The 21,152-nt window shown below is 47.7% G+C and overlaps 1 protein-coding gene across 2 annotated transcripts in view; it reads right to left on the bottom strand.

Moving 5' to 3' along the window:
* LOC146772463 (phospholipid-transporting ATPase IK-like) overlaps positions 1-21,152 on the bottom strand; it is a 520,789-nt gene that overhangs the window by 46,363 nt on the left and 453,274 nt on the right. For both annotated transcript variants that reach the window (XM_085638338.1, XM_085638339.1), the window contains one exon: positions 18,491-18,620. In XM_085638338.1, the coding sequence (XP_085494464.1) occupies positions 18,491-18,620 (130 nt within the window). The remainder of the gene's footprint in view (positions 1-18,490; positions 18,621-21,152) is intronic.

The following is a 21,152-nucleotide window of genomic DNA, read 5'->3' as shown; positions in this document are numbered from 1 at the left end:
ACTTTATTTTATATATATATCTGTTGTGGTGTCCTTTCATTTGGTACTCAAGGGATTATATATGGTATCACAGCTGGCTTCACATGCCATTCAGAGTTTAGCCTAAGACTGCTCTTGTCCATGCTACCACTAGGATAGCTGGTCTATAAGGTTGATTTTACAACCAATCACCATAAGGGTATTTGGACTGATATAAGGTGTACACTATAACTAGTGACATCATACATCAGGCCAACTTCTCACAGTAAGTTACCCAAACAGATTCCTTAAAGAGGCTTGCCCAAACTAAGCATCTGCCTGAGTATCAGAATCTGGACAGTAGTGGTGATCAAAGGTGTGTACCAATCGCCAGGTAGCAGCTTTCCATATCTCTGCAATGGGTACATTTCTGAGAAGGGCCATAGTGGAGGCCTTCCTTATGGTGGAATGAGCCTCTGGTCTACCAGGGTGTTGCTTGTTAGCTAACTGGTAAGAAAAGGTAATGCAGAACACTATCCATCTAGAGATGGATTGCTTTGAGAAAGGAAGACCAGTGTGCCTGGAACCATAATTCACAAATAGACGGTTCGATTTTCTTATGCTCATGGTTTTATCCTGGTAGAATTTTTTAAAGCTTTTGAAGTCAAGAGAATGCAACGCCCTCTCAGGAGAGGTGGTGGGGTTCGAGAAAAAGGTGGGGAGTGTAATTGACTGAATAATATTGAAATCAGAAACAACTGTAGGCAGAAAACTTGGGTGGGTTCTCAGGACCACTCTGCTACCATGGAAAATGAGATAAGGTAATTTAGAACACAGCGCCTGGATCTCGCTAACTCTGTGAGAAGAGGTAATTGCCACTAAGAAATTGGCCTTCCACATCAGGTGCTGCAGTGATGCTTTATATATGGGTTTGAAGGGAGGACCCATCAATTTAGAAAGGACTACATTAAGCTCCCAAGGAAGAGAGAGAGACCTAACCAGATGATAGACGTTTTTAAGCCCTTCAAGGAAGTCCTTAACTACTGGCATCTGAAAAAAAGAATCCTGCGTGGGCAATTTTCTATATGCTGTAATGGCGCTAAGTGCTCTTTTATAGAAGTGAACTAGAGACCTGATTTAGCTAAATGCAATAGGTAGGGAAGAATAACCAGTTCCTGTCCAAGGAGGGAATTATGGCCATTGGCTGTACATGATAGGTAGAAGCGATTCAATTTAAAAGTGTATGAACTCTGCATAGATTGCCTCCACGCTTCTTTCAGAATATTAATACAGTCTGACAAGAGACCTAGAAGTCCATATTGGAGGAACTCAGGAGCCATAACGTCAATCTCAGGGATGGGAGGTTGGGGTGGCACACCCTTCCTCCGAACTGGGATAGTAGGTCCGGACGGCACGGTAACCTTCTGTGTGGTGTTACGAAAAGGTGAAGAAGGTCCGGATACCACTCCTGATGAGGCCACTCTGGTGTGATTAGGATCACCTTGGCTCTGGATCTGTAGAGTTTGTTGAAGACCAGTGGTATAAGCGGAATTGGTGGAAAAGCATAGAGTAATGTCTCTGACCAATTGATTAAAAGTGCATTCCCTTGGGAGCCTGGTTGGGGATACCTGGATGCGAAGATGCAGCATTTTGCATTTGTTGCATCCGCAAAGAGATCGATGACCGGAGAACCCCCATTGTTGAAAAATTGTCCTGTGAGACTTTGGTGTTTTAGCATCCAGTCATGCTCTTCGACGTAGTTGTGGCTTAGGGCGTCCACGTACATATTGAGGGTACCTGGGAGGTGGATCGCAGATATGGTCAATTTTATCGCCAGGAGCCATTTCCAAATGGCTTGGGCCTCCTGCGATAGTGGTCTTGAGCTGGTTTCTCCCTGTTTGTTCAGGTAGTACATGGTTGTGGTATTGTCTGTCTGATCTAACGGGAAAATGGCTGGATGGAAGGGAAGATTGACTGGAGCGCTAGGTGTACAGCTCTTAGTTCCAACATATTGATGAGGTATCCCTTCTCCGTTTATGACCACATCCCCTGAACTTGGAGAGAGCCCATGTGGGCTTCCCAGCCCTGGAGGGACGCATCCGTGATGAACGTCTGGCTGGGAAGTTCTGGCGAGCTTAGAGGTATATTCGATGCTGGTCTTCTCTCTGTCGATGGTGAGGCAGAGCGGTGTCTTCTTTTTTCACCGTTTCTATCTCTTTTTATATGCTCAGACCACACTAGAAAGAAGGCTCTTTAGAAGGTGGCTTGTTACCTTCCATGCCACTTGCAGATCCTTGTCCTCTCTCCTGCATGGCATGCAGCTTGATTCTTTTCCTGTCACGTAGAGGCCTCCTGGAAAGTTGTTGGCAGTAAGAAAATGAGTTACCTACCTTTAAATACGGTTCTCCAGAATTGATATCGTTCATAGATTCATATGCTTGAATCATCCCTGTCGTCGTAGTGGGAGTCCCACGGTATACATATAATAGCAGTAGATATTACTACAATAGGCTACAATGCAATGAAGAGTCACTGCAATAGCCTATCCATTTTCTTTTGTAAAAAAGAACCAAACTTAAATAGCAGCCAGTCAGGCAACGGCACCCTCTAGAACAATACCAAGAGAGGCTAGGTTCCTCAGATTTTCAAGCACAAGTGTGAAACAATAAACCTCGAGGAATAAGGGAAGCCTCTCTGGGGAGGAGGGGGGTCGCATGTGAATCTACGAAAGATACCAATACTGGAGAACCGAAGTTACAGGTAAGTAACTAATTTTCTTCTCCAGTATTGGATCTTTCATAGATTCACATGTCTGAATCAATATATATGCCAATACAGAAGCATACATAAGATATTACGCAGTAAGGTATCAAATATATATATATATATATATATATATATATATATATTCACTGAAAAAACCATAGGTTTCACACAAGTTATAGTTAGCTGTACATTTCACTCGTAAAAAACCAATGAAATTCCCCCGTTATAGTTAGTGCAGGCAACTATAACTCACGCGACCGCAATCCTCTGCTGATGCTAATACTGTATTTAGACACTTATTTGCCCATGTCTTCTTCCATTACATTTTAGCTATATATATATTACAAATTTGTACGTTTTTTTAAATGCTAAGTTACTTTACGCCATTCGTGGCGTGCGCGCCCAGTTAACGCAGTTCGTTCCGTGCGCGCACAGTGAGCACGCGGTGCGCTTTGCGCACCGCGCGCCCACTTTACGCAGTTAGTGCCGTGCACGCACGGTGGTCACGCGGTGCGCTGTGCGCACCGCGTGCCCACGTTACGCGGGATGGGCCATGTACGCACGATGCACTTCGCGCACCGTGCGCACATGGGGGACATATTATGTGCTTCGTTGTGAAAGGTATTCATTTTTAGTTTCCTTGAAATTATATATGCCATGCGCAAATGGTGCCCTTCGGGCACCATTTGCACACGGGGTGGGGAAAGTGTGGATACATTTTTAAAAAAAATAATTTTAACCGTACGCGTACGGTAAGCGTAATCGGCGAATTTTCGAAAAAAATTAAAATTGTTTTTTTGGCCTTGGGGGTTGTTGGGGGACACCTATATCGATGCTGGGTGGTTAACAACTAAATATACTACCCCTTTAGATGTTTTTTGACTTTGTTTATGCTGCCCCCCTCAGAGTGCGAGAGAGAAAATGGCGGCCGCCGCTTCCTGGTTTAGACCGATTCGAATGTTTACTTAGATCGAACAGCCAATCAGAATCGCGCTCGCGCACGTCACCGTACGCGTACGGTAAGCGCACCGTAAGCGCACCGTAAGCTGGCTCAGATATATATATTGATTTAAAGGCTATTTTCTAAGAATCTACTGAACAGATTTACACCAAACCTACAAAAGGCACTTCCTTGACCTGTAGACTACCTCTCTGCCAAATTTCAAGGAACTCTGTTCAGCCGTTCGGGCTGTAGCTGTGTCTAAAGGTCCTATGGAAAAATGCATGGGAAAAACACGTTTTGGGACCCCCCTTTTATCTCAGCCCCCGCTTGACGAATCCCCCCGAGACTTTCAGGGTAGGAGCGGAGCGCAGCGCCCCACCTATTTTGAAAATTTCGCGAGGATTCGTCGACCGGCGCCAAAGTTATTCAAAATAGAATGTTGCGGTTTTCCTATGGAAACAGGGTCCTAACTATAACTACCTACTGGCGACCGCCAGTAGGTAATATAGACATAAATATAAGTACATTACAGAAAGCAAAAAATAAAAAAACACCTCTAATAGTAGAGGCTTACCTTATTGGAGTAGATGACGTAGGACTCCCTGTCCCAGTGCTGCTTAGGTTGCCATGTCCAGGCAATAGTGAAGCGTGAAGGTATGAGCATTCTTCCATGTAGCGGCACGGCAAATCTTGTCCAGTGGAACACCAGAGAAAAGAGCAGCAGAAAAGTACACTGCTCTTGTAGAATGCGCCCTGATCTTGGTTGTGAGCGGTTTACTTGCCTTAATATGACACAGTTGAATAGTAGCAGCGATCCACCGTGCAATAGTTCTTTTTGTGACAGCAGAAGAAACGCGTTATTTACCTGTAACAGCAGTTATCCAGTATTGGTGTCTTTCATAGATTCACATGCCTGAATCATTCCCCGTCGTCAAGACGGGAGCCTCCGGTACATAGAAAAGTAATGTCTTATAGACATACATAGAGAAAAATAGGCCTAAGGGCCTCCCCTTAGTAGCCTATCCTTGTCCTTATTTAAAAAGGACCAAACTCTTAGAGCCAGCCAATCAGCTGTCGCCTCCCTCTAGAACCTTCCTGACAGGAGCCTCAGTCCCTCAGATTTTCGTACGCACCAAGCTAGGTAGGCGTAATATAGTTAGAGAGAGACGTGAGTCCTTCCAGGGGAGGCGGGAGGGTTGCATGTGAATCTATGAAAGACACCAATACTGGATAACTGCTGTTACAGGTAAGTAACGCGTTTCTTATCCAGTATTAGGGGTGTCTTTCATAGATTCACATGCCTGAATCAGAGTAGTCAGCAATACATTATGCACATTTCTGATGTAACATGCCATATAGTCATTTTAGATAATACACATATTACCATACAAGTTTGAAACATTGGCATACGTCAATACAGTATATCAGAAAAAGATGTGCATATCAGGATGGCGGGATGTTGGAAGGCTCACCTCACTGGAATAGATGGCGAAGCACCGCCTGGCCCACTGCCGCATCCTTCATAAGTTCAGCATCCAGGCAGTAGTGTCTGGAGAAGGTGTGCGGTGACTTCCACGTCGCCGCTCTACAGATGTCCAAAATCGGCACTCCAGCGAACAGCGCTGCTGATGTGGACATCGCTCTGGTGGAGTGCGCTTCCACCCTGTCTCTCAAAGGCCGTCCGGCCCGTCGTAGCAGAATGCTATCGCTGAGGAGATCCACCGTGAGATGCTCTGTTTCGTTAGAGGCATACCCAACCTTGGCCTACTGTAAGCCACAAATAGCTGTGATGACTTCCTGAAGCTCTTTGTTTTGTCTATGTAAAACTTAAGACACCTTTTGAGGTCCAGAGAGTGGAGCGTCCTTTCTGCTGCCGTGGTAGGGTTTGCAAAGAAGGAACGTAGAACCACCGGCTCATTGAGGTGAAAGTCTGAAGGCACTTTCGGTATGAACTTGGGATTTGTCCTCAGCACCACCCTGTCCTGTTTGAACTGCATGAAGGGTTCCTGAATGGAGAGAGCTTGTAGCCCGCTGACTCTCCTGGCAGATGTTAGAGCGAGCAGCAGAGCCGTTTTCCATGAGATGTACTTAATGGAAGCTCGATGAATGGGCTCAAAAGGGTGCTTCATGAGTTGGTTAAGGACCAAATTGAGGTGCCACGTCGGTGGGACCCGTCTAGGTCTTGGGAAGGACCTATATAGTCCCTTTAGGAACTGTTTGATAAGCCTACTGGACCAGAGAGACGGGCCTTTGTAAGTCCTGGTGAAACGTGAAATGGCCGCCAGATGCACCTTTATGGATGCATGCGCCAATCCCGACTGTGCCAAGTGTAGTAGATATGGCAATATCTGTTCAGGTGTGATATGGAGTGGTCTCAGGCCTTTCTCTAAACACCATACGCAGAAGGGTTTCCATTTGAGAGAGTAGGTTTTGTTGGTACTGTCCGCTCTCGCTTTTGCCAGCACGTCCCTGTATTCCTGCGGGATGTTTAAATGACAGAACTCTCTGTGCTCAGGAGCCAGGCCGATAACCTGAGCGATTGCAGGTTCGGGAATTGCACCTGCCCGTTGGACATTGTCAGCAGGTTCGGGTGCTGTTTCAGACGAATCGGTGTCCTGATGGAGAGGCGATGAAGGTCCGAGAACCAGTGCTGCCTCGGCCAGAACGGGGCAATTAGGATCAGGGTACAAGGCTCCGCCTTCATCTTCCTGAGGACCCTGGAAATCATCGGGAACGGCGGAAAAGCGTACGCAAATACGCTGAACCAGCCTATGGAAAAGGCATTTCCGAGTGACCTTGGTTGGGGATGCCAGCTTGCGTAGTTTGGGCATTTGGCGTTCTCCTTGGTGGCAAACAGGTCGATTCCTGGGACTCCCCATTCTGAGAATATGTGAGCTAGCGTATTCTCGTCGAGCTCCCATTCGTGGGAGAGGGATTTCTGTCTGCTTAGGGCATCTGCAATGGTGTTGTCCTTGCCCGGGACATAGTCCGCTCTGAGAGTGATCCCATGGAGAACAAGCCAATTCCAGATCTTTTGCGATTCGCGTGATAGAGTGAGCGAACGCGTTCCTCCCTGTTTGTTGAGATAGTGCATCGTCGTGGTGTTGTCCATTCTGACGAGCACCTGGGAGTTCTGGATGCGTGGTAAAAAGGCTTGTAGCGCTAGATACACAGCCCTCAACTCCAGAAGATTGATATGGAGATGTTGCTCCTGATCTGACCATTTGCCGCTTACTCGGAGGTCCTGAAGGACAGCTCCCCAGCCTGCCAGAGATGCATCGGTGGTGATCACCAGCGGCGCTGCTGGAAGCAGGAATGGCAGTCCCATAGACAGATTCCTGTAATCTTTCCACCATTCCAGGCTCTTGGATATTCGCGGTGTTATCCTCACAATGTCTTCGAACGAACCCGTACTCTGAGTCCATTGGTTCGTGAGGGCTTCTTGCAATGGACGCATCCGAAGTCTGCAGTGAGGGATGAGGAGTATACAAGAAGACATCATTCCTAGGAGTGATTTGTAGGTGCGAACTCTTAGGGACTTCCTTGATGCCACCGCCGTTGCCAGAGATATTATCTTGTTTTTCCTTTCTTCTGAAGGAAATTCCCTTGCGCATTCCGTATTCAAGGTCGCCCCGAGGAAGGTGATGCTTCTTGTTGGGGACATATAGGATTTCTGAAGATTGAGAGTCAATCCTAGATGTTGGAAAAGATTGGTGCACGCGTTGGAGGATTTGGTTGCGCCTGCAGCTGTCGGTGCCTTTACCAGCCAGTCGTCGAGGTAGGGGAAGACTTGGTGACCCATTTGACGCAGGAAAGCTGCCACAGGTGAAAGGCACTTGGTGAAAATCCGCGGAGCGGATTTGAGGCCAAACGGCAGGACCTTGAATTGGTAGTGCTGTCCTGCCACCTCGAAACGTAGAAACTTTCTGTGCCCCCTGAGTATCGGGATGTGATATTAGGCATCCTGAAGATCCAAAGATGTCATGAAATCTCCTTTTTCTAGAATGCCTAGTATTTTTGGAGCGTCACCATCCTGAACGACTGACTCTTCAGGAAAGAGTTGAGTGCCCTGAGATCTAGAATGGGCCTCCACTTCTTCTCCTTCTTGCGTATAAGAAAGAAGCGGGAATAGAATCCTTTCTCCCTCTGAGCCGATGGAACCCGCTCGATCGCTCCTTTCTTCAACATCGCAGATATTTCTCGGAGTAGCAGTCGCAGATGTTTGTGTGGGAACCTGCGGGGAGGGGTTGCAGGTGGGATGGTGGTAAATTCTAGGGAATGGCCGAATCTTAGTAGTTGGAGTACCCATCGATCCGTGGTGATGAGGTGCCAATTTTTCAGGAAATGGGTCAATTTTCCTCCAATCTTTGATGAGGGAGATAGTCGCTGGACTGGCTGGAGTAACTGGTCACTGGTGTCCGCCGTTGCCCCTCTTCTGGTTTTTACCCCTGAAGTTAGATCTTCCATAATAAGACTGCCGACCTTGTTGCTGCTTCTGCTGGTACTGGGATTTATTCTGGAAGGAATACGAGGACCTATTCTGGTAGGATCCCCTGTAGGAGGACTGGCCTCTGGATTTGTTGCCTCGAAAGGACGGATTCCTTGCCTGCAAAGTTCCAAGCGCTCTAGCCGTATCAGTGTCCTTCTTGATAGCTTGGAGCGCCTCGTCAATTTTATCCCCAAAAAGGTGTTGTCCGTCGAAGGGCATGTCCAGCACCTTCGTCTGCACTTCCTGCCTGAACGATGTTGCCTTAAGCCATCCCTGACGGCGCAGGACTGCAGCCCCAGCCAGTTGGCGAAAGCCTGTCATGGCCACATCTATGGCACAATCAATGATCTCGGCCGCCAAGGTTTGGCCCTCAGAAAGTAGTGCCTTGACCTCCTCTTGAACTGCGCTTGGCAGCTCCGCTATATATGGGGCTATATGCTCCCAAAGTTGGCGGTTATAACGCCCTAACAGGGCTATGGAGTTGGCCACCTTGATGGTCATTGCCGATGTGGTCGAAAACCTTTTACCAATCGTGTCCAATTTTCTGCCCTCCCTGTCTGGTGGAGCTGACAGAGGAGAGGAAGGGTTACGAGAATTCTTCTGGGCCGCCTGGGTCACGACCGAATCCGGTTTCGGGTGCCCATTAAGGCAAGCTGGCGCCGTGGATGGAGCCTTGTACTTTTTATCCAGGCGTGGAACAACCGCAGGTACGGAGGCCGGCGTCAGCATTAGTTTCTTTCCCTGGTCCCAGAGAAAGTCAATAATTGGGATTGACTTCGTCGTCTTCTTCGTCTGCTCCTTGAAGTCATGCAAGAAGCACTCAGTCTCCGTCGATTCCATCACCATATGAAACCGCGTCGCTGCTCGTTCAACTATCTTATGAAAACCGCCAATATCCACTGGCGGTGAATCAGCTTGGCGCGGTTGTGGGGAAGCTGGGGAGTATGCCACATACTCCTCCTCCTCATCCTGATCCGTCTGGTCTTCCTGGACTTCCCCCTCTTCCATCTCCTCAGCCTCCTCATCCGATGACTCTATCACCTGAGGTGGCAATTTCTCCTGGCAGACCTGAGTAGCTGGTCGTGTTTGCTTTGGGGCTGTCATTGGTGGTTTTGTAGTAGGCACCGGGCCCCCTGTTTCACATGCCGGCAATTCCGGGAAACGCTGCTTGTAGTCCCGGATAAGGTATTTGAGGTCATTAACAATCGACAGGGGAAGGCATACCATCGGGGTGACCTCCGTGCGAACCTGCTCCCGGACAGGGCGTTCCTGGCCGCTCATCTCCTCCTGTTCTTCGTCCGTGCTCTGACATTTGACGTGCAGCTCAGAAGGGGAAGTAGCCTGATCAAAGAGTTCTTCTTCCGACTCCTCACTCTGAAGAATCTCCATAGGCAAATTGGTTTGCACCTTACTTGGAGACGTTGTTTCCGGTGTAATCTGTGTTCTGGTCAGTTTGCCAGATCCAGAACCCTGTACAGGATCCCCTGCAGTCTTCCGTGCTGTTGTTGACGGTGGTAGGGCCATAGACGACATTCCTACTAGTTCGGATTTCTTCCATGGCTCAGAAATACCCATGGACGACGACGACGTCCCCGTCGACGATACCGTCGTCGACGGTATGGCCTTCGTCGACGGTGTCCCCGTCGACGATGTTTTCCTCGTCGACGATGTCTTCGTCGACGATGCGCTCGTCGTCGACGCCTTCGTCGTCGATGCCTTCGTCGTCGACGCCTTCGACGTCGACATCTTCGTCGTCGATGCCTTCGTCGTCGATGCCTTCGTCGTCGACGCCTTCGTCGTCGACGTCTTCGTCGTCGACTCTTCCGTCGACGGGGGGCTCCTCATCGACGATGTCGTCGTCGACGGGACAATCTTCGTCGTCGACGATGTCTTAGACGTCGACGACGGCTTTAGCAGTATAACAGACGAAATAGGTGTACCTGCTGACGACGATGAAGGGGTGGTCGTCGTCGACGAGAAGACTGACGACGCTGTCGTTGTTGACACAGTTGTCGTCGCTGTGGAGACATGACCTGGTGCCCCAACCCTTTTTTGCGCTGAGGAGGGTGTCGCAATTTTGCTGGCCGACAGGGTAGGCTTCTTAAAAGTCAGAGAGTCCTTGTCAGACACTGAAGATTTTGAAGATCTTGCCTCTGAAGACTTCTTGTGCGTCTTCATAGGAGGAGCGTCTGAGGGGCCAGGAGACGTCACTCTCGGCCTCTTCAGGGAGACTTCAGAGGTTCTGGAAAAGCTTCCCTCTGAGGATACCACACTCTCCCTGTCCTTAAGCCTGTCCAGCCAGATAAGCAGACGACCCTCTCTGTCTCTCAAGGTCTTGTGAGGGAAAGACCTACATATTTTACAGTCCTTAGGCACGTGGTCAGGATAAAGGCAATATAGGCAGAGGTCATGCTTGTCGTCCACATGTAGCCTCTTCTTCCCACATGAAGAGCAGGCCCTGAAAAGGGCTTTCTTCTGGGATTCACACATGCCAGGAGTTTAGAGGAAATAATCACTCACTGCAGTAATAAGTGGCCTGAAGCAATCTCTGTTCAAGTCCTTGAAGAAGTAAGTCACTTAAAAAGTGAACAAACTGGTTTTAAAGAAATCCTGAGGGGAACTCAGGCTGGAGACTCCCTAGCACAACGTGCGGTAGAAAATCTGAGGGACTGAGGCTCCTGTCAGGAAGGTTCTAGAGGGAGGCGACAGCTGATTGGCTGGCTCTAAGAGTTTGGTCCTTTTTACATAAGGACAAGGATAGGCTACTAAGGGGAGGCCGTTAGGCCTATTTTTCTCTATGTATGTCTATAAGACATTACTTTTCTATGTACCGGAGGCTCCCGTCTCGACGACGGGGAATGATTCAGGCATGTGAATCTATGAAAGACACCCCTAATACTGGGTAACCCAGCTTTACAGGCCCATAAGATATTAGAAGTTGATCTGTTCTGCGCAGCTGCTTTGTCCTTTGCAAGTCAAACTTTTAGCATCATTTTACATCTAAAGAGTGAAGAGATTTCCCCGCCAGTGAAGAAGGATGCAGGAAAAAAGTGCGCAGTAGAACGGGCTCATTAAGGTGAAACTGAGATGATACTGTGAGAAGTTGGCCTGATATATGATGTCACTAATTCTAGTGTACACCTTGTATCAGTCCAAACAACCCTTATGGTGATTGGTTGTAAAGTCAACCTTATAGACCAGCTATCCTAGTGGTAGCATGGACAAGAGCAGTCTTAGGCTAAACTCTGTATGGCATGTGAAGCCAGCTGTTATACCATATGTAATCCCTTGAATACCAAATGAAAGGACACCACAACAGATATATATAACAATAGAATGTATTTATTCTAGTCAAAATACCCTCAGCACTCTTTATGAGATTCGAGGTAAGTACAACACAGTCTTATTTAAGCATCCATTAAGTCACACAGGTAAGTAATACAGTTAGGCCCTAGGGGCCACGCAAACCATATACTAAGTAAGTGGTATAAGAACCACTGTCACAAACACAGGATAGGCCTAGGCCTAGGGAATCGCTGGGGCTACACTATACTACCAAAGGTTAGGAAGTGGGAGGCCCACGGGATTCAGGTGCAGAGTGGAAACACTCACGCGTAATGCGTAAAAGTCGATAGAAATAGTAGTTATTAGAAATTAACAGTTTTAGGACACTTCTGGGATAGCTAGGAGTTCGAGACTTGGAAACTAGACCCTAGGATATTCAATACCCTTGTGAGCACCGGAGTACTCAAGTTACCTAGCCCACGGGCTACGGGTGCATAGGTGTGAACTTGCGTCGGGTTTCGTCGTTGACTCCTATGGATGCCTGAAGGAAATTTGCTGACAGGCAGTCAGTGAAGAGTGTCCGGTGGATCCCAAAGATGGAATCAAGAAGGAAGGATACCTGCAAGCAGAAGGGACAGAGTCTAGGTCACCAGCCAGGAGCCGGGAAGGAACCAGGAAGGAACCAGGCGATGTCGTGCAGATGCGGGTGAAGCTTGTCGCAGCAGCCACGGGTACCAGGAGGCGTCGAGGACAACCAGGACCAGGAGGCGAGCTGTCCCACGAAGGCTCTTGCTGTCGGCGGTGTCGATTTCGAGTTAGGACCCAACAAGCCTTGGCAAGCGGAACCCACGCAAAATGGAGGACTTGCTTCTGGTGCAGACCAGGAAGGTCTGGGGTGCTTCTCTTTCACAGAGGAGCGAGTGCCAGTCTGGAGGAGCCGGACCAGCAAGGTGAAATCGAAGGTTCATCATCGCAGAGGTCACTAGCCAACGGGCCAGCAACCGGACAACACGTCGAGCAACTCAGGTGCAGAAGGGCCCCACGCAGAACACGTGAAGTGTGGGGAGCTGGTCTTCTTTGCAGATGGTGCTCGGGATAGGGGCTTCACAATTCCCCAAGCACAGCCTCGAGGAAGCCTCAGAAGTCGCGCTAGTCAGTTACTAGCCTCTTTCCCAAGTCGCCGGTCCCACGTCCCTCGTCGCCTCCACGGGTCTCAGCTTTGCTGTAGAGGTGGATCTGGTTCAGAGGTGTCTGGAAGTCTCGGCGCTGGTCAGTCTCTGCAGTCGTCCCTCGTAGGATCAGTCGCAAAGCAAGCAGCGGTCGCTGGATGGTGCCTGGTTGCCCAGGGTGGTCACTCCTTGGCCACAAGGGAGATTCTTCAGTCTTCTTCCTGAGGTCGAATGTCGAAGGTCCAGAGTTTCTGTTCAAGTTGCAGATTCAGGATAATCTAATTCTGCAGGGCTCAGCTACCTACTGATATACTGGTCTAGTGGGCTGGGCTACCTGCAAGGTCCCTCCTATGGGTGGGACCAGGAAGGGGAGTGGTTACACCCCCTTTCCTTTGTCCAGTTTCGCGCCAGAGCTGGGGCTGGAGTGCCCCAGCGCCGGTTTGAACTGGACTATGCATGGGACACCTTGTGTGCCCCAGGCAGTGTCTAGTTTCTTTCATCCCTCCCTGCCCCAATACACTAAGTCCTGTCTGGGGTGGTGCTCGCACCTCCCAAGGCAGGAAACCTATTGTCCAAGCCTCCCTCGCTGGAAGGACTCCCAGCAGCAGGAGGTCAGACTTGTGTCTGTGGCAGCAGCATCCATTTTGTGTTGCTGGGGCTCTGGTTAACTTTAACCGGGTAAGTAGGTTTCAACATGTCTTCTCCCTCTAGAAGGGAGGAATAATATCCTCATCGCCAGAAATGGTATGGGGGTATTTTTCCAAAGTGTTAGACACCTTACACGACATGTTTTGATAAAGCCAAACCATAGTTACCATAACCGTTTAAGATTATAAGGTACTTTAAGAGTATATGGTAGGCTATATCATAGAACAGCTATAAGGACATGGTTCCGAAAGCTGCAGACAGGCTCAGCTCATGCTAGAGCACCATCTCACATGTTACCAAGCTTTCTGCCTCCAGGATTGTTAAGGCCTGCCATAGGAGTGGCTGATAGGTACACATGTGTCTATATATAAGGTAGGTATAGGAATACTACACCTAAGCAAGGGGTGATTACACGACCTTGCCCCAGCTGAGTGATCAGCCAGTTGTGTCATAATGGAAGGCCAGGCCAGGGTTGGCATAATACATGCTGCAGCCCCGGGCAGGCCTAGGGTACACCTATGCCCTGGGTACCTAAGGTACACTATACAGGGGCCAATAAGGTGATCCTTACCAATTGGGTTATGCACCTAAAGTACATAGTTTGAATTTAGAGAGAGAACAGCTGGGCTGTGGGTCTGATTGGCAGGCCCACAGCCACATCTAAGTCGAAAACCAGTGAAGCAAAAGCAAAAAGTGGGGGTGAACATAGAAAGCAGACCCTACTCTCCTACAGATACCTTTGGTATGAATTTAGGGTTTGTTCATAGCATCACATAGTCCTCTATGAAGCGTAAGTAAGGCTCTTTAATGGTGAAGGCATGAATTTTGCTTACTCTTCTAGCAGAAGTAAGCGCGAGATGCAAAGCCACTTTCCATGTAAGAAACTTGAGCTCTATTTTGTGGTTTGGCTCAAACGGTTGTTTTGTTAACTGAGACAGGACCACATTAAGGCGCCATTCTGGTGGAGGAGGCCTAATAGGGGGGAAAGTCCTGAATAGACCCTTCATGAACTGCTTGATGATGCGAGAAGAGCAAAGAGAAGAGGCGTCGGAAGTGCGTCTGTATCGGGAGAGGGCCCCGGGGTGGACCCTTACTGAAGCATATGCAAGACCTGATACAAGAGACAAGAGATAAGGCAAGATTTGTTGTGGGGAAGAGAGAAGAGGGTGAATGTCATTCTGAAGGCACCAAGAATAAAAATGTTTCCATTTTAGTCTATACATTTTAGTAGTAGACTCCGCTCTTGCTCTGGACAATATATCTCTACAGTCTTGAGGGATGACTAAATCCTTGTACTCATTGAACTCAGGTTCCAGGCATGCAATTGAAGAAAAGTTTGGTGCAGATGCAGGATCTGTCCTTTGTTCATCGTTGGCAGGGTGGTTGACAATGGAAGGCGATAAGGTTTGGATTGCGACAGCAGGAGTAGCTCCGTGAACCAGTGCTGGTGTGGCCAACGCGGAGCAATGAGAATGAGTTGGCATGGTTCCCGTTTCATTTTCATCAGCACTCTGGAGATTAGGGGGCATGGGGGAAAAGCGTACGCAAAGATTCCTGACCATCTTATTGAAAACGCATTCCCCCATGACCCTATCTGTGGTTCCCTGCTGGCAAAGAACCAGCATTTCTGGTACGCTTGAGGTGCAAATACGTCCAAGTTGGGGGTTCCCCATTTCTGGAAGATGTGATCGAGGATCAGTTGGTTGAGTTCCCACTCGTGATTTGAGTGATCTAACCTGCTCAAGGTGTCTGCTAGGTTCTTCTTTACTCCTGGGAGATGCTCTGCTTGGATAGTTATTTGATCTTGTAGTGTCCATTCCCATATTCTTTTAGCTTCTCAGGATAGGATTGGAGATCTTCTTCCTCCCTGCTTTTTTAGATAATACATGCAGGTGGTATTGTCTGTGCGTATGAGGACTGAGGATGCTCTTATTCTTGGAAGCAATGTCTGTAGGGCTAGACAAATCGCCCATAGTTCCAGAAAATTGATATGCATTTTGGGGAGAGAGAGACTCCATTTGCCACTTATTTGGAGGTCTTGTAGATGTGCTCCCCAGCCTTCCACAGATGCATCTGTGGTCAGAACAAACTCTGGAAGAGGAGAAAGGAATGACAGTCCCAGAGAGTGATTGCCACCAAAGAAGATAATCTTTCATGATCAGAGTTATCCCAATTATGTCGACGAATGATCCTGTTACTTCAAGCCATTGGGTGTCCAACTGTTCTTGAAATAGCCCCATCCTTAGATGAGCATGAGGTACCATGAGAATGGTGGAAGACATCATTCCAAGAAAGGATTTGAGGAGACGGAAAAAAATGAACTTTCTTCTGTAGAGATTGTGAGCCAGAGACAGAATGGCATTCCTTCTCTCTGTTGATCAGAATGCCTTGTTTTGGAGGGTGTCCAGTGTTGCTCCTAGAAACGTTAACCAATGAGAAGGAGCTAGAATGGATTTTTGAAGATTGACAGCCAGCCCTAGAGAGCGGAAGAGCTGTAGGCAGAATGAGATGTCTTCTGAAGCTTGAGGAAGAGAAGGAGCTTTCACCAACCAATCGTCGAGGTATGGGAAGATATGTAGCGCTTTCAATCTTAGGTATGCTGCCACGGCAGCTAGGCACTTGGTGAAAATCCGGATAGCTGAACAAAGGCCGAAGGGAAGTACCTTGAACTGAAAATGCACACCTGCCACGGATGAAGGTAGAACTTTTCGATGTTTGGGGTGGATAGGGATATGGAAATCTAGGCTTGCTAAAAAATCCAAATGGTTCTGAAGCTGTAATACCTCATGGAGAGTAGCCATGCAAAAGGATTTCTGTAGGAAAGGATTTTGTTGAGTTTTCTGAGGTCTAGAATGGGACCTCATTCCCCCAACTTTTTCTTCTTTATCAGAAAAAGCGGGAGAAGAAGCCTTTTTCTCTCTGAGAGCGTGGAACACATTCTATTGCTACTTTTTGAAGCATTAGTAAAGCCTCTTTCTTTAGCAATTGAAGATGGAGTGGTACTGATTTCTGAGGCGGATGATGAGGTGGCATTGAGGTGAACTCTAGGGTATGGCAATACTTTATTAAATTCAGGACCCATTTGTCTGATGTTATTTTCTGCCATTGATGTAGGCAATGAAAAAGGGGAATTTGTTTCAGTAAAAGGACAAGGGAAGCTTCGGCAGGTGGTGAGGCGTCGCCACTGCTTCTGGCCAGAATCCCTGGGTTGAACTTGTTGCTTCCGTCTAGGTTGTCTGGAATAGGCAGCTTGTGGTGGCGCTCGATATTGCTGTTGTTGTTGGTAGGAAGGTCGGAAAGAGGTGTAAGTTTGAGGATGGTATCTCTGGTAACCTCCTTGAAAAGAATAGGATCCTCTGCCATGTGCTCCACGAAAGGAGGTCTTTCTATATTGGAGCGTTCCCAGAGCCGTAGCTGTGTCCGTGTCTGTTTTGATGGTTTGCAAAGCGTCATCAATATGTTTGCCAAAGAGTGTTTCACCATCAAATAGCATGTCCAACAGTTTGCTCTGCACCTCAGGGCGGAACATAGTTGCTTTTAGCCAACTCTAGCATCTGAGGACAGCAGTTCCAGCAAGCTGACGAAAGGCCAATTGAACATTATGGGCACTTGGACTACATGATAACATGATGTTTTGAATGCTATTAAGCAAAACAAAAAGTGATAGTGTCCTTACACAGAATGTATTTACGTTTCAGGTGCAATGTGGGAGTTGTATTTTCTGAGAAGAAGGTCACGTGTTTAATAGGATTTAAGGTCTACATCACTCTGCACTATTACTCTTTACTCGGTTCACCTGTGAACAAGGCTGATCGTATAGCCAAAACGTGTCAGAGAAAGAAATGATGCGAGTCTGATAAAATAAAACACCGATATTCCTCAGATTGGGGCTTTGAGATGTAATCTTCGTTGTGTGGTGATTTGAATGACAGGATACTCCTTACCTGTCTTGACGAAGCCGTCCAGAATGGATGGGGGCTCCCAGCAAAAGGAAATGTTTGTTTGGATCTATTTGGGGAGCATGTACCGCTTGTCTCTTTTTTGCATCACTATGATGAAGTCTGGCAAAAGGAGCACTGAGTTGAGAAGGGGAGCAGGAGGAGAAGTGGCTCCTCTTGCACTTTTTAAGAACTGGCGTCTGACCATTATAATACGGATACGAGTCCAGCAGCATGATATTGAGCGAGAACGCAAATACAAAATGAAGCATCCCTCTAATGTGTGACGTTTTATAATTGAACATTATGTGCACTTGGACTACACTGTAACATGATATTTTGAATGCTATTAAGCAAAACAAAAAAGTGATAGTGTCCTTACACAGAATGTATTTACGTTTCATGTGCAATGTGGGAGCTGTATTTTCTGAGAAGAAGGTCACGTGTTAAATGCGATTTAAGGCCTACATCATTCTGCACTATTACTCGGCTCACCTGTGAACAAGGCTGATCGTACAGCCGAAATGCGTCAGAGAAAGAAATGCTGCGCGTCTAATAAAATAAAACACCGATATTCCTCAGATTGGGGCTTCAAGAAGTAATATTCATTGTGTGGTGATATATATATGTATGTATGTATGTATGTATAAATGTATGTATGTATGTGTATCTGACGGTACTGCACACTAGACTTGGGTAAACCATACATTAATATATATGCATTTTTGTACATGCACCGGGGTCACCGAGCAGCAGCGGGTCTATTCAGTACTTATGACTATTGATGAGTATCCCGTGGAAGAGAAATGCAACTGTATCTCTCACACCTCTTTGTATCACTACATGTATAAGCCCAGCTATAGGTTGCACCAAAACATTGGAGCACTACTGCAAACCTCACCCGTGACACCAAGTCTTAACAAGTAGGCCACTCCATAACCTTGCTCTATTAACCATGCATAACAAATTATACAGTACAGTATACTATGGTAGATGAGTTTGATGAGTGGAGGGTTAACACTCTGGAAGGGCTTGAATGCATATCTCCACACAGTGAGGGCCAGCCAAGGGCATCTCTCCACTTGAGTGGGAATGGATGTGAACTGGCCTCACCGCCCAGGTGACACAACGGGCATCAAGACAGGGTGGGTGGCGCTCAGACTTAAAGCGACTAGGGAGGTCCCAGGTGGGATAGGAAAAGGGGACTAAAAGATCCCCTCTTTTTCGGGGCAAATCAGAAATTCAATACCTGCCAAGAAATGTTTGGGTTTGACTGTATGCCATTCATTCTTACCTTCATATGCGAACATAACTGGATCTGCTGAAGGAAGCTGAGTCAGATATGAGAACAGGAAAAATAATCCAATAGAGATGAGGACAGACAGGGTCGAGTAAACATTCCACTGGGAGATATCCATGGAGACCTGTAGGAGCACCCAGGGGATAATGGCATTTAAATGTACTCAAAGTCCAAACATATTCTACTGTTCTTTTTTATACATATGTTTTTATTAACAGCACAGTACAGTGGTCGACAATCAGCGGTGGAGCTCACAATGTGGCATTTACACATATGGGGGATTAAAGAGATGTACATCTTGTAATTTAGCAATCATAATCAACATGTAAAGTTTGTAACTGCATAACTGTCTCACTGTCGACTTGGAAGAATAGGGGGGGAGATACGGAGGGAGGAAAGGGGAAGAGAGAGGGGAAACTACAATTCAACAGTGGGAGTGCTCTACGGTCCATGAAGCTTGCAAAGGGAGACCCAAGGGATCGCAAATCCACCTGTCTCAGCAGCAGCAGGGGACTGTGCTGTGGTCAACCTGAAAAATTGTCGTTACCCGGTGGGGACAGGTGGGTAGGTGCAATGAATACCCGCCACAACCTGAGTAAGGGAGTGGCTGACAAATTATATACCGGGGGGGGGGGGGGGGGGACATTTGCAGAAGCCATTGGTCATGCGCTGTGGGAGAATTTTGCAGAGGGGTATGTGGGCGTGATGCAGAGGTGAAGCAGCATTAATCATGAGAAAGTGTAATATCATGATTTACAGGGTGTCATACAATAATGTTACACCGTGAGAGATTTTGTTGTCTGAGGGTTCATTAGGGGCGTTCATCCGTCTTAGCCTCAACTGCAATCAAGAACGTCTCCCATTCCTCACCTTCCAGGAGGGAATCGCCCCGCATACGGAGCAATCTGAGAGTGGGTGCCTCAGCTCTGTTCCGTATCAGCAATACCCGGAGCCAGCGAATCTCGGGGGGGGGGGGGGGGGTGATTTCCACGCCATAGCTATGTTCCGCTTATACAGAACAAAGGCCAGGTCGATGAAGGGGTGTAAGTGTTTGTCCCCCTTTGTGCGGTGCCCCTTTGTGCGGTGTTGCAGTCCCAGTAGACAGGATTCAGGAGAGCGGGTGAGAGTGTGTGTGAACAGTTCTGCCACAATTGAGGTCACCTCTGCCCAAGTCTGTGATAGTGGTGTGCAAGTCCATACCATGTGTATGAAATCTGCGTTCTGAAGTTTGCTATGGGGCATATATTCTACGGTTCTTAAATGTACTTTGGTGGTGCTTTGGTGTTGTTTGGGTGATGGAATGCACTTCTGGAGGCCAGAATTGAAGCTGCGATAGGTAAATAGATTAGAACTCAGTAAAGTATGAGTTACTTACCTTCGGTAACGATGTATCTGGTAGAGACGATTCTAGCCGCAGATTCCTTCACGTAGAATTATCCCCAGGTGTGAGAAGTTGGCCTGATGTATGATGTCACTAGTTCTAGTGTACACCTTATATCAGTCCAAATACCCTTATGGTGATTGGTTGTAAAGTCAACCTTATAGACCAGCTATCCTAGTGGTAGCATGGACAAGAGCAGTCTTAGGCTAAACTCTGAATGGCATGTGAAGCCAGCTGTGATACCATATATAATCCCTTGAATACCAAATGAAAGGACACCACAACAGATATATATAAAATAAAGTGTATTTATTCTAAGCAAACCCTCAGCACTCTTTATGAGATTAGAGGTAAGTACAACACAGTCTTATTTATGCATACATTAAGTCACACAGGTAAGTAATACAGTTAAGCCCTAGGGGCCACGCAAACCATATACTAAGTAAGTGGTATAAGAACCACTGTCACGGAAATAGAATAGGCCTAGGCCTAGGGAATCGCTGGGGCTACACTATACTAGCGTTAGTTAGGAAGTGGGAGGCCCACGGGATTCGTGTGCAGAGTGGAAACACTCACGCGTAATGCGTAAAAGTCAATAGCAATAGTACAGTTTAGAAAACGGTAGATTTAGGACACTTCCGGAGTAGCTAGGAAGTTGAGACTTGAAAACTAGACACTAGGATAGTCACTATCCTGATGAGCACCGGAGTACCCAAGTTACCTAGCCCACAGGCTGCGGGTGCATAGGGGTGAAGATGCGTCGTTTTCGTCGTCGACTCCTATGGATGCCTGAAGAAAGATGCTGACAGGCAGTCAGTGAAGAGTGTCCGGTGGATCCCAAGGCTGGGATCAAGAAGAGAAGAAACCTGCAAGCAGAAGGGACAGAGTCAAGGTCACTAGCCAGTGACCACGTGGAACCAGGAAGGAACCAGGCGATGTCGTGAAGATTGCAGGTGAAGGTGAAGCTTGTCGCTGCAGCCAGGAGGACCAGGAAGCGTCGAGGACGACCAGGACCAGGAGGCGAGCTGTCCCACGAAGGCTCTTGCTGTCGGCGGCGTCGAAGTTGGACTAGGACTCACCAAGCCTTGGCAAGCGGAACCCACGAAGAACGAAGGACTTGCTTCTGGTGCAGACAAGGAAGGTCTGGGGTGCTTCTTCTTTGCAGAGAAGCGGGAGCCAGTCTGGAGGAGCCAAACCAGCGCAGAAGATTTCAGGGAGCGTCGTCACAAAGGCCACCAGCCAGCGGGCAAGCAACCGGACAGACGCGGCAAGCAG

Source organism: Triturus cristatus, chromosome 12, assembly GCF_964204655.1.
Source record: "Triturus cristatus chromosome 12, aTriCri1.1, whole genome shotgun sequence".
Classification (NCBI taxonomy): domain Eukaryota; kingdom Metazoa; phylum Chordata; class Amphibia; order Caudata; family Salamandridae; genus Triturus; species Triturus cristatus.
The sequence above is the reverse complement of the archived record's forward strand: the minus strand, read 5'-3'. Positions and strand labels throughout refer to the sequence as shown.